General features: G+C 46.0%; 1 protein-coding gene across 5 annotated transcripts in view; it reads left to right on the forward strand.

Annotated features, from left to right (window-relative positions):
- SORCS2 (sortilin related VPS10 domain containing receptor 2) overlaps nt 1–3,245 on the forward strand; it is a 2,087,100-nt gene extending 2,083,855 nt beyond the window's left edge. For 4 of the 5 annotated variants that reach the window (XM_086964129.1, XM_086964127.1, XM_086964128.1 and 1 more), the window contains exon 27: nt 1,915–3,245. In XM_086964129.1, coding sequence (XP_086820255.1) covers nt 1,915–1,979 — 65 coding nt within the window. In that variant the 3' untranslated portion in view covers nt 1,980–3,245. Of the gene's footprint in view, nt 1–1,504; nt 1,585–1,914 lie in introns of all 5 variants that reach the window. The other variant, XM_086964126.1, reaches the window with a different exon arrangement.
- The last annotated feature ends 11,329 nt before the right edge of the window (nt 3,246–14,574 follow it).

The raw sequence follows: 14,574 nt of genomic DNA on the forward strand, positions 1-14,574 counted from the left end.
GGGAAGGGCCAGGATTCACCCTCACCCATATGCTAGTGGCAGGAATAAATGTGGCACCCCTGGGCACCTTGTTCAGAACACTACTGGACCTCTGAAAAACAGAGAAGGACTGTACCTGATTTTGAAACATGTAAGGAGACCTGAAAAGCTGAGGTTCCTCCCACTTGTACCCAGGACAAAGAAGTGGACTGACCTCCTGTTAAGCTACAGGGATACAACAAGTTGCTAAAAGCCCTTTTCCTGAAGGGCCCAACTGACCATCTGCAACTGGACCTGCCTTCGACCCTGCCGGGAGCTTCTGCTGGACTGAGTCCTAATCCTCAAGTATGGTTCCTGAGGTCCTGGGACACCTGGCTGTGTCAAAGAGAACATCCTGAAAAATCAGGGACTTTGAAGCCAAACAATTTCTAAGACCGCTGGGATAGACCTGTCAAGTTGATCTGACAACAGTCCATTGCCGCTGAGCCAATGATTCTGAGATTTTGCACAGCACCAAATCCATTTCAGTGTGTTGTTGTGGAGACCCGCTCTTCAGCTAAAGCTTGCAACCACCCCACTGGAGAAAAAAGTGACTAAGTGCGGGCATAGAAATCTTCACCGGCCGAAGGCACCAAAAGTATACAGTCAGTGAGTGACCTTTCCTAGACTTGAATACCTGCTCAGTGCTTTCCCGTCATTGGTCAATGGCTTCACCAGGTCCTCGTAAGATGGCGATCTGGCCTGGTGGAGTCATTTTCAAAAACAGCCTGCTGCTTTGTACCACTGGCGATTTTTTACTTCTATTTCAGAGACTATGTCACAAGGTACAACTCTTGACCAGGTCAAACCTGGCTTCTGTATCCAACCCGCACTCCTTCACGGTCAGCCTTAAATCACACCAGACACCGGTCTAGTGGACCTAGATTACCACAATTGGTACTTTATGATTTTTGGTATGAACTCTATTTAAAATGTTACAAGCTCATATATCCAGTTCCCGTAATTGGATTTTTGTTGTTACGGAGTAATTGTATTTATTACATTTTTATTGTGTCGGGTTTGCAGACTTTTTATCTGTTATGGTACTTCTAAAGGCTTTTATACATTTTCTTAAGATACACCCGGCTGCTCTGTGCCATAACTATCGGGCATTAAGCTCAGCTTTAAATTACTGAAACCTTTAGTGGACTAAACGAGAATAGTGATATTGTTATTTGTGGTGGACTACCATCTACCCCAACTAATAATACACTTTCTCACAATCTTGAAATCTTTCGGTAGATATAATAATAAATGCTTCTTGAACAGATAGATAACATATTTTACGTGGTAGAGTGAGATTTTTTTGGGGGGGAGGGCGGTATTACAATTGGTATTACTCTAGGCACCACAGCATTAAGCCACTGCCAGTTTTCTTTTTTCATTGTCATAATATTGGAATTTGCACAGTACATATGTTTAAACTTAGCCGCCATCTTCTTCTCTATACATTTTATCACGCCGCCTCAACATCGTTGCCTTGCAGTGACATCATCTGGCAGAGGTAGAAAGTTGAACAGCTACACGGTTCCCCTATTGCAGATGCCTGTCAGTGTCCAGTCGCAGGTCAGTGGCATGTTGGATGGACGCCCCACGCACCATCCACCCTCGTCACCTGTTCCCACCGAAGTAGGTGCACTTCACCATCACAGAAACAATCACCCTATCCCACCCCTGTGATAGACACCTTGAAAACTCACAAGTCCATTGTGAAGCGTGGCTGAAAGCACTAACCAAAACACAGAACCGTATCCTGTAGTCTATATAAGAACTATGCACCAAATATATGTATTCCCACCTTTTTGTGTGTTCTGTGTGCCTAAAATGTTAGAAAAAAAATCTGTAATCATTGTTAATGCAACTATCTTATTTTGTGTTTTTTTTATTGTTTCCTAGGTAATCACTCAGGCGTGGTTCTGAGCATTAACTCCAGGGAAATGCACAGCTACTTGGTTAGCTGATGTTTACTGCTGAACACAAATGCGAAAGACTACTCTCTGTTATTTTATTTTTCCCTGGAATGTCATTGAATTAAAAACATGCCAGAAAACACTGGTGAAAAGGATTTTGATGAGCCATGGCAGGAATATATGTGTCCGTCAACTGTTCCTGAGCGAGGAGGACAGTATGGCCAAAAGCTAAAAAGACTTCTTGTCCTACTGCGGAGAGAACTTCATTTCACTCGAACATCAACTTTGTGGCCCAAGGCACATGGTCTGTCCTATGTCATTGTTCTACATACATATAGATCTATATATATACACATACATGCTCATATTAGGCGGAACTGTCCCAACATTGATCTGGGTATGCATTAGAAACATTTTGTTTTGGTCTCTGGTGCTCCGACGTTGGAAGTTCATTAACGAGTAGACAGTGATATGTTGGTCAAATGTCTTTAAATATTAGTTTTATTGTGACGCTGCCAGGTGTGGTTCATCACTCACAGCACAGATGCTCGTGGAGTATATTCAGCCGATTGGCCTCCCCCTCGGACAAAAGTCCCCTTGTAGTCTTGCGGAACTAAGAATTTCACATTTAAAGAGCACAGAGACCGAAGCACAGAGCAAAGCTAATGACGTCATTTGTGATAAAGCGGTCATTTGATGTAAGATGCCTAACTGCATTCGGATGTCTCTATTTCACGACGATAGCATTGTGAACTGAATAGCAAAGCTTGAAGGAGATCAGATCACCCAATCACAGAAACTTCCTGTGTCGTCATCATCTTCCACAGCCCTCGGACTGGATCACTTCATTTAGCTCCTTGGGGAGGGGGTTCATGAAACAGACTTCCAGCTGTCTTTAGTACCGTTTTGTTTGTAAATTCCACAAAAATGTAAATAGCTGTTTTGATGACTATTTTTCTCATATCAGGTATAATAACTACAAATGCAGACGGTCGTTCTTCCAGGCAAAGGGTATGTTGTAAGTGACACATCCACTCGTTTCAAAAGAAATGGGGTATGGCCCACCATCCTACTGAAGGTTCCCCATCAGCCCACATCTCGCTCGCCAAGACCTTTGGAGACCCACTTTGAAAATCTTGTTTCCACAGCCTTCCTTCCCACAACCGAATCACTGCTCCCCGAAGCGGGAGGGTATTGGCTCAGAAATATATCTCTTGTTTTTATCCATAACAGTATTTCTTGTTTGGTAAATGAAAAATGAGTAGGTTGTCATAACTTATGAATCTTGGTGATTAAATGTATTTTCTAAACAAGCAGCAAGAGAAATTAGTTGGAATAAGCTTTTTGTGCATGAAATCACTATTATATAAAAAAAAAACATTCGCTATGTGCGGCGTCATGGCTTCTACAGCCTATCACAATCTCTGATACATCTTTTTGCCCGCTGTACCTCATTAGCAGGGCTTCTGCAGTACCATAGCACTGTACATGGGCAGAGGCGCACAGCAGAGATGTTTTGATGAGGGGCTGTTGGTGATATAATTGACAGCACAATTATCTCATTGTTGGTGATGAAAGTGAAGGCCCTTCTTTGCAAAACGTGTTCTCCATTAGTAGCTACCCATGTGGGGTTCTATGTACATTCAACACCATATACAAAAGACAAGAAAGAAATGGAACCACAAATCTTTATCATGCAAATATAATTGGTAATATATGAGGAAACAGAGAGTCCTCTTCTATGGATAAAGACCTAAGGGGCAGAAGTGGCAGAGTGAGGCCTTAGCCTTCCTGGCTTAACGCCTCACTCCGCCACTTCAGAAATGCAGGGTTGCACCAAATTTACTAGAATATGGTGCAGCCCTGCGTTTCCCCCTGCGCTGGCGCTAAACTTAGCAGTCTAGCACCACTGCAAACACCCTTGCACCATACTTGCACCATAGTGCAAGGGTGTCTGCGTTCAGTGGAAAATTGTTTATGTGCATGAAAGGTCCGTCTTCCTGCACATGAACAATCTTTAAATTCCATTCCATAACTTCAGTGTGTGCTGCTTAATGCAGCACACCTGGAAGTTTCAAACTGCGTTTTTTTTGTTTTAAATGATGGTTTATGTGCAGGAAGGGGGACCTTCCTGTACATAAACAATTATATACCTTTTTCTGTTTCCATGTGTGCTGCACAACGCAGCACACATGAAAATAGCAAAAACAAGGAGAAATTAAACATTTCTCCTCGTTGCGCCTGGGTAAGACCGGGTTTTTCCTAGTCTTAATTTTGGCGCTGCCTCCTATTTACACCACCCTTGTAAATAGGGGGCAGTGTTAAAATCAATGGGTGTTGCGGTGGAACGCCCATGGCAACACCCATTGCACTCCCCTTTCAACCTAAGCATAGTGTGAAATGGGGCCTTATTTACGAGGCAGCGTTAAGCCACATTAAGTGGCTTAACGCTGCCTTGTAAATAAGGTGAACCCCCTATCGCCACAGGAACGTCGTAAAAAGTGATGTACCCGTGGTGATATGGGCTGCCCCTAAGTTCCAACTAATATTTTCTATTGGTTACCCAGCATAAACAAAAGCAATAAAACCCCAACTGACCACAGATGTCTCCTTGTGACACACAGTAATAACCTGAAGTTAGTTCAAATGCAACCCCTATGAACAGGAGGACCTGAAGAGAAGGTGCAGCTAGGCTCAGAAAAGCAGCTCCTCCTTTTATTGTACTGAAGTCTTGATCCCCTGTGAGAGCCAATGTAGTCTAGTACTTGCATACACAAAGATATAACTTCCAATGCCACACTGCCTTTAAATTGTGAAAATGATAGATGATTATGAAATGAGAGGCTAGAAGTAGCATATAATAATGGGCTATCACTGGGGACCAACATGGCCAGGGGCGGCCTTAGGCATGTGCAAGCTGTGCACCTGCACAGGGCCACCAAACCCCAGGGGCCGCCACGCCAATATATATCCTTAATATAATAATCCTCTGAGGATAGATACATATTTGCGTGGTGACCCCTGGCAGGGATTTTGCAACCTCCGGCTCTGCCCCACTTCCAAACACCCTGACCCCTTCCCCTCTTCACTGGCCTCCGAGCTCCGCCCCGACCCCCTCTTCCGGGGCCCCCTACCTATGCTCGCTGCCCAGGGCCGCCATGAGCCTAGAGCCGCCCCTGACATGGCTACTGAAATAGCAAGTAGAAACATTTCAGGTACCAGATCTTTCTCAGAACCAGCTCGTCAGTACAATGAACGAGGACTCTGCTTGTCTGCGGTGGCACAGCTAGGCACGGAATACGCATGTAAGACCGGGGGGATGAGCCGCCCCCAAAACTCGTGCTGCCCGGCTCCGCCCCAGCCCCACCTTGCTACGCCACTTGGATTCACCAGTCTGATGGCTTCATGCTATGGCAGAGCACCGTTCCTTCAGAAGTAAGGTATTTGGAGCATTCACTGGAAAACAACTGCTGACAAGCTGGGTGCCCCTGAAGATGATTCAGAACCACAAGATGATGTAAGATTTCCTGCATGTAAAGTATGAATTAATTTGTACTGGAGAATAGATAAAAGGCTGATGTGAAACCCCACATGCATAAGCATACATCTGGATCTCTGCTTCCATGGGCCTCCTCTGCGGTTTTCTGCTGTCTTTTCAGCTCGCTCCCCTCCTTTTTCTGCCCACTTCTACCCTCTATTTTAGCCTCTCTCTGCTCGTTCTGCCTATTATTTTGCCTCTTTCTGCTAGTTTATGACCTTCATTTTGCCATTTTCTGCCCGTTATTTTTCCTCTTTCTGCTAGTTTCTGACCTTTATTTTGGATTTTCTGCTTGTTTCTGACCTGGCTCTTCGACGGAGATGTCGCATCCACAGTGCCCAGATACCCCTAAGTAAGTGAGTAATACTTTATTGTACAGTTAATAAAAACCATTACAAAAAGACCAACAGCGATAAAAACCGTTAAGAAAAATAAAAGATATTTGTAACAGCCTAGGCGATAGTTCTTATGAAGAGTTAAAAAGTGATAAAAAGATGTTTTGAGAATGAATGTTTGTCCGCCACTAGGTAATTTCTGCGATTCCTCCGGGGTGGTTTCTTGTGGTTAACCTTGCCCCTTTCCCTTTCTGGATGCGTTGCAGACCACATTCCTTATAGAAGGCATGCCATTCCTTTACCCCGTATGCGGGTGCATTTTGGTGCTCTGTCCATTTTTGTACCTATAGGTCAGCTGTGCCTCTGTGTGGACCAAGTGTTGTTTTAGCTGTAAGGTTGTGGAAAATACGCTTTCATTGTCCATTTATTCTTTCTTTGTGGTGATTCTGCCTACTACGGCTTTAATGTATTTTGCCAGTCGACAAGCCATTTGGGCTTCGTCACCTGAGAAGCAAGGCAGGACTGCTTGCCTACAAAACCTGATCCCCTTTTTTGTTGAATAGTGGTCTCAGTCGGTTCCTGCCTTCTGTATGGACCAAGTGCTTGTTAACTCTAAGGGTGTGGAGAATACGCTTTCTTTATCCATTTATTCTTTCTTAAAGGTGATTCTAGCTTCTATGGCTTTGATGTATTTTACCAGTCGACAGGCCATTTGGACTTCGTCACCTGAGAAGCAAGCCAGGACTGCTTGCCTACAGGACCTGATCCCTTTTTTGTTGATACCCCTAAGGATGACAGTGCTGCGCTATACAAATGCTGATTGATTGATTTACTAAAAAGAGAAATAAGTCTCTTGGCTATTGAGGGATATATTCACCGGGTTCGGAATATTAAAATCAACACTTACCTTTTTCGGATTCCCATGTAAAGAGGCTCTCACCTGTAACACTCTGATCTGAGAGCTGCATCTGGACACATTGATGCCGCATATGCTGGGATGTGATTAGGCTTCCAATAAAGCCATTTCGGGCTTTGGACTAACGGCCACTACAACAATACGATGAGAATCTTTAGGGAGTTAATTTAGAGCTCTTTGAAGTCGACGTAGTTCAGGAGTATCTGACAAGTATGTCTTAAGCTGTAGGTGGCTCTCCAGGTGCAAGCATGTAGCTCATAGATGTAAATCCGACCATAGCAGGTTAATCAAAGAGCTTGGAAACAAGAGCCCAAGTACTCGCTCCCCGCCACACAAACACCTACAGACACATGCACATACTCACAGTATGACTGACAATGAGAAACTAAAGGGCATATTTACTATAAAATGGCGCAGCGCTGCAAGACCTCTTGCTGTGCTGAGCTGAGTCATTAGGAAAGTGCAGGGATGTGTCGTAGTGACAGCAATACGATGCATCCCTGTGCATTCCTCTGAGCTGGCGAACAATTGGTGGCGTAGCACCAATGCAGGCAACCTTGCACAATGGTGCAAGGGTGCCTGCATTGCAGGGTGGATTGTTTTAGTCCAGGAAGGAAAACCTTCCTGTACAAAAACAATTACTGATGTCGTTTTCATCCTCCTACGTGTGCTGCAGAATACGGCACACATAGAAAGAGCAAAACGTGAGGAAAAATAAAGGTATTTCTCCTTGTTGCGCCACTTTAACCCCTCTCCTGGGGAGGCGTTAGAATCTGACGCATTCCCAGGTTTACGAAACCTTGTAATTCTGAGAATGTGTCAGAATCCATGGGTGTTGAATGGGAAGACCCACAGCAACACCCGTGGAGCTCCCCTTCCAAGCAAATAATGCATGAAAGAGGGACATAGTTACAAGGCCATTAAACCATGCAGGGTGACTTTGCTTGGCCTGGTCAATATGGCTCAGCATTGTGCGCCACCAGAGCGTCAAAAAAGTGACGCTCAGGTGGTACAGGGGCCTTGTAAATATACCCTAAGCCCTTGAAGGCGATGCAGTACCAGTCCTTTTTCAATTTAAGGGAATTCCCAATACGTTAAGAAATCAAATGTAATGGGAAATGGTACATTGAGAAGCTCTCAAGTTACTAAATCTCACAATCTGGTTAAATTAAGAAAGATCGGTGTGCAGAAGTCTAAAACGTGGGTTTACAAACACCTTACAGTTACGTCACATGGGATTACTGTATAGCACTTCGACAGTGTCATGAATTCATCATCATTGGTATAATTCGTTGACAGAAGGAGGAGGAATATAGACATTTAAAAATATATGGAGGGACCCTACTTATGTGGTCTGCTTGTTCCCTTATGCTTTCTCCTATTACTGTCCTTCCCTCACCAATGCTTGCTAGAGCTGCTGCCTTAACCCCTTCCATGATGATGACGGCTGGGAGCCGTCATGACCACGCCGGCGATCGGAATGTGGCGCACAGGAGCGGAATTCCGGCCGCGGGCAACGGGTTAAAGCCAGTACCTCTAACAGAGGCCATCCTTGGCAAGGTTGTGGCAACCACTGCTATAACAATGGCAACACCTGTGGGCATCTTTTGTTGGGCATGTGCTGCATTAGAGTGACCAGTCCCTGCATACTGGTGAATTTAACATAAATTTGGCCACTACTAGAATTTTGTAGGCATCCTGGATGTTATGGATTCCGCGCAAGGTATAATGTTGACCCTTGCCCATCCATGGTAAGTAATAATAATACACAGAAACCAAGCAGAATGTGTTCTATTGAGAAATTTGTACGTACGAGCACTTGATGACATTTTTGTTTCAGTGCCAAACTTAGGGGCCGATTAGGATTGCGGTGAATCCACATCCTCCGGGCCGGCGGAAGCCACGGCCGGCCCGGAGGATGCGGATTCACCGCTGCAGTGATTCTAAAGACCCCCTGCCAGATTAGGATGGCTCGGGGGTCATCGGCGGACGGGAAGACCGTCCACCGCTTTTCCGCCGCAGTCGCCTTCCGACCGGGGCGGAAAAGCTCTAATATGGTGGCGGTGTCTATCAGACACCGCCAGCCATATTGGGATTTGCATTGGGACATGCCTTTCCGCGGCGGCAATGCCGCCACAAAAAGGCATACAGTCTTTTCTTTGGGAGCCCGTTGCGGGCCCCGAGGGTGAAGGGGGGTGGGTGGTGCACATGGGCCCTGCATTTATACGCACAAAGCGTCAGGCACCGCGCGGTGCCTGCCGCTTTGTGCATGTAAATGTACAATAAACTTGCCCCGGGTGCTGCTTCAAGCAGCACCCGCCGCAAGGTTAAAGATCTAGGATGTGACCGCCAGGGTGGTGGTCACATCCTAATTGCACCGGAGGGACCGCCGCTGCCCCTGCGGACGGTCCTTCCACCTCGGGGGTGGCGGACGGACGCAGGTCCGTCCGCCATCCTAATGAGGCCCATAGTTTATTTTATTCTTTAAGCCTCCTTTGCAAGGCCATAGCGGCACTTTTGCGCCACCGGAGTGTCACTGTTTTGATGATCCGGTGGCGCAATGTGCTGCAGCATATTACAAGGCCATTCAATGCCACTTTACGTGGCTTTTCATGGCCTTGTAAATATGTGCCCGAATCTAAAGCATTTCCAGATTTACAAGGAATTGTAAACCTGGGAATGCGTCAGATTCTAACTCCACCCCAGGTGTGGCATTAGGGAGGCCGCTGCACACATACAAGGAGAACATTTCCTCCATTGATTGATTTTGTTCAGAAAGGTGTCCCTTCCTGCACAAAATCAATCATCGTGGATATACCCGAGAGTCCCCCTGAGTATCCGAGCTGCTGAAGAATGCCTCACTCATGAGAGTCTTGTGTTGCAGGCAGTGCCACCCCAGCAGCCTCCGGCGCTGATGCACCCTCTGCACCCTGTGTCCCAACCTTCCCAAAGGCATACAACTATTTCCCCCAAGTCTCTAGGTCTTATTGGACCTTATCATCCTTACGAGATAGTCAAAGGTGTGTTTCCTTGGCCAAAGCCGATTCAATTATGTCTCACACCCATCTGGCTACTGTAGGGCTCCATGTCTGCCACACTATAGCCGCCCATCTTTTAGCCAATAGTAGTGCCAACTGCAGTAATTTATAGTGCATTTTACCCCATTTTAGGTGGAGCAAGATAACCAGTGTGCACTGCTTGGGGTTGGGGTCCACTGTCAACCCTGCCATCTGCTGTGACCAGATCACCAACTCTAGCCAATAAGTATGCACCTCCCTACACTGCTACACTATGTGTAAGAACGTAGCCCCCCTACCACCCCACACCGTCATGACGTGGGCATGCAATCTCCTTATGGAGATTAAGGGGTGTAAGATATGTGCGGGGCAAGAAGTTAAAGTGCAGTAGTTTATACCTGACATTCCGAAAAACCGCTTTAACTAATGCACAGGTGTGTGTCCATTTCCCCTCCGTGAGCTGTGCCCCTGGGTCTTTCGCCATGCCTCTCTGACTGCCAACTATTGTTTGTGTCTGTCCGACCTAAGCGCTCTGTATAACCAGGAGACTATGTGCCCCCATTAGACCCCAACCCATATTCAGCAGAGTCTACAATGTCTCAGAGCCCGACGGCACCTCTGGGAACTCCCTCCAGATCTCTCTTACCATTTGTCAATTTTAGCACATTGTCCCTATTGGCCGCTGCCCAGGGAAAAGGCCTCTTGGGCTTCCTGGTATGTGAGAAATCACTCCCCTGGATGCGAGTCTCCGACCCTTCTGCAGCTCCCCCTCTTGCCATAAGGTTATATCACTGATGGATCCTGTATCCAGTAAGGGTTTTAATACCCAGACATCCGAGTCTCTAGAAAAGGACAGTCATCCCAGAACTCTAGTTATAATCCACTCCCAGACCTGCGCTATGTGGTGCAAAAGGTAAGAGTACTAGTCCCCCCGCATCAACAACTCCGCCAAATGTACGTCCCTGTGGTGTTGGGCCTTAGGCCCACATAGTGTGGAAATAAAGGACACAGACACCAGTTGGTATGGTGCAATAACTGGCCACGCTCACGTGCACACGGGCCCTATTATTAGCAAGGTCACGTCACTCGTGACACCCGTGATGGGTGGGTGTGTGGGTGTAGTGTGTCCAGCCCTCAAGGGAGTGGCTGGAAGTCTAGCTTCCTGTGGAACACTAGAACGTGTCCCGCAGGACACTACTATCCCCAAGTGTGTTTTTCAGCACGCTCCTTTCACTGTATAAGGGTCTGCCGGCCATTTTATCGTGAATTGAAAATGAGCAACATGTCTCCCTCTTCCATGGTCAATTTTAACGTGGCCACCTGCCTGCCCAGACCAACTGCACCAACAAACTGTTCAAGCACTTAGATGTGTCCTGCGGAACATAGAAGAGAGCATTTTGCAGGGCACATAGAGCCCTGGGAAGAAATACCATCTTAGAGATTGCCCGCCTCCCCACAACAGTCAGAGTAAACCAGTTCAACATAGTATGGACCTCTGGAGCCCCACCATCATCTGTTTAATATTACGGGCTTACTGCTTTTTGGGCACTGCCGTTACTCTTATACCCAGAAAGCGGAAGCTATCTTTCTCCCATTATATACCCAGCTGTGGCAGTGCATTCACATGTGGGTGACAACACGCCCCTAAGGCAAACAGAAAGCTCGTGATTCTATTGGGCTTCAGCTTCACCACCTTAACAAACTCATCTAGGAGTGCCATCAATATAGATATTAATACTTCCAGTTTCCGGAGATAGAACAGCGCGTCATCAGGAAATAGGGATATTATGTGAGTTATGTCTCCCAACCGCAGCCCCCAGTGTTCCATCCACCCCCGCAGCCATACGGCAAGCAGTTCTAGTGCCAGCCGGAAAAGAAGAGGGTAAAGAGGGCACCTCTGCCGAGTGCTCTTCTATATGCTGAAATCTGCGACACTACTCGGCCAGTCCACATCCTGGCACTGCGTTTCTATAGAGCAGCTCAACCCAGATGAAAAAATTCCATACAAACCCCATCCGCTGCAGGACCTCCATCAGATAGGGCCATTCCAGAGTGTCAAAGACCTTTGCGATATCTACTGAGGCCAGGACTGCCTCCTCATCATTCCACTTCCCCACAAAATGGATTACGTGAGTCAAGCGTCGCAGATTGAATTCTGTGCTGCACCCAGGTATAAATCCGCATTGATCCTCATGGACCAGTAAACCTATCACTCATCTTAGCCTCATCACCAGGATCTTGACGTCTGCATTTATCAAAGTGAGTGGTCTATAGGATGCAACCTCCAAATGATCCCTGTCCAATTTCAATATCATGCATATCTGGCCTTCCCGCATTGACTAGAGCAATTCCCCCCCTAGACCGTGACTCCACTAACACCTGCAAAACTTTCTCAGTCGAAAGTACTGAAAATGTCTGTGAGAAGTCCATGTTTGTATATTGTTTCTACTTTCCTCCCATGCATGTGTGGCTGACAAACCGCGAGATGTGTTGCAGTCAAATAAACCTGTAAACACGAAACTTCCCTCCACAAACCCTGCCCCTCTCCCAGCCAAAAACATGTCTGCCCACCCCTTACCCTCCCTATCACACCCCCAAGCATATATGTGCGCTATCTGTTAACTTCCTACCGTTGAACCAACCTGTGTGCCTATAAACCTGATGCATCCACTCACAAAAGAGTAAGCGCAATTCTATTAACAGACTGCAGGGCATATTAGGAAGCTGAAACATCGCTAATGACATGCAAAGTAGGCGTTCCCTCGTCCAACCACATGTAAAATGTGGTTGGAGGTGGGAACACCCTATTACCAAGGCAGGCGTTGGGAGAAGAAGACCTGCGATAAACTCATTTATCGCAGGTCTCCCAACGCCTGCTCTGACCAGGTGTTAAGGCATTGATAACATGGGGGTGTGGATCATAACGCTGAATCCACCCCCCATATTATCAAGGCACACATTAGCGCGTGAAAATAACGTTTATTTCCATGCGCTAATGTTCCATATCGCCGGATTTAATTTCGCCTACGTGTTGCGCATTGATAATTACGCGCTAACACGGCGAAAAAATCCGGCGATAGTCGGCGATATGGAAATGTGCGATGTGCGTTATATAACACATATCTAGATAATATGCCCCTGCATTCTAAGGTAGTACAGCCTAAAAGGGTCAGAAAAACAGTAATAAATGACTCCAGCTCAAAGCTGGAGTAGGCCTCACATAACACATGGCCAGTCATTGGTACTACAAGACCCTACCATACAATATAATAGAGGTAAGGACTTACAATAAAACATCATAGGAAAAGAAGTTAATTTAAATTATTTAAAATAGTTTAAAAATATTGTGTTACTCCCATGAATAATTATAAGGATACCAAGTTAATTTTTAGCGCCCAATTCCAAATGACCGCACATTTACAGTACGTTTTAAAACTTTCAATTTTTTATTTTACTCTTTATGTATAGGTACTTTACTAATTTGCTCAAACTATTTACTTTCTTTTCTTTTTTTTTGTTCTCATATACACCACAGGTAAACCCCGGCTGTGCCTTTGAGGAAAATAAACTATTTAATTTTGTAAACTGTTGCAGATCCCCTACGGAGGCGTCACGGAGCTCTAAGGGTTGCCGGACCATAGGTTAAGAACCGTGTTCTAGTATGTTAGCAATACTATTTTCACACTCCTAACATAGTACAAATTGCAGTTTGTGAATAGTCACCATTATATCATTTTAGGATAAATTGTGTTACACAAATGTTGTAGCAAAAATGGAATGGAATGAAAATTTATAGAGCGCGATAGCTACCCTGAGGCGTCGTAGCGCTACAGAATCATGAGTGAAGGCAGCAGACAGAAGGATTACTCAGGGTGTGAGAAGAGCAAAGTCTTTAATTGTTTGCGGAAAAGTAATAAGTCGGGTTCCGCACGTAGGTGAAGCGGGAGGGAATTCCAGAGCCTTGCTGCTTTGTATGAAAAGGCACGGCCTCCACATCTGATTTTTGTTATCCTGGAAGCTGTTGTCAGGAAAGAAGTGGATGACCTGAGTTGTCTTGCGGGGATATATGGAGTGATCCGGGAGTGATTAATGGGCGGTCCCACTTTCCAATAGGCTCGATGGGTGATACAGATAGTCTTAAACTCAATTCTTCGTCTCAATGGTAAAATAGAAATGTCAAGATTTTCCAAAAGAGATCAGTGAATATATGTATAGGTATAACACAATAGGGGGCATATTTACAAGCCCTGCTGCGTTGCTCTTCACCATGCAGTGTGATGCAAAAGCGACAACTCAGAAATAGGATTTATGAAACCACACAAGGGTACCTTGCGTGGTCCTGGGTGGCTTCATAAATCTCAAGTAAAGCAACTCAGCGGCAATCGCTGCATTGCCTCCTCTTGTTCCTGAGGCATTCCACGGTTGTTGCGTGGGTGTTCCCATGCAACTCCCATGGGTTTTGACTCATGCCTTCTGCAGCACACATAGATAGAGGAATATGCTCTCAGGATTGTTTTGTGCAGAGAGGTGCCCCTTCCTGCACAAAACAATCCTGGATGCAACACAGACACCGTTGCACAATGGTCTAAGGGGGCCTCCATTGGCGCTAGGCAATACGGCACCAGCGTGGGGAAAAGGCAGGAATGCGCTATATTTGTTTAAATACGGTGCATTCCTGCCCTTTCCCTGTCACGCATTGCAGCGCAGCAAGGTGACTTGCAGTGCTGCGCTGCGGGGTAATGTCATAAACATGCCTCTTATTTTTAAAACTATGGGGCATATGTACAAGCCCCTATTCCCACCACAACATCACTTTTTCCGACGTTGTGATGGCGATAGG

Source organism: Lissotriton vulgaris, chromosome 3_2 (assembly GCF_964263255.1).
Source record: "Lissotriton vulgaris chromosome 3_2, aLisVul1.2, whole genome shotgun sequence".
In the NCBI taxonomy this organism is placed as follows: Eukaryota; Metazoa; Chordata; class Amphibia; order Caudata; family Salamandridae; genus Lissotriton; species Lissotriton vulgaris.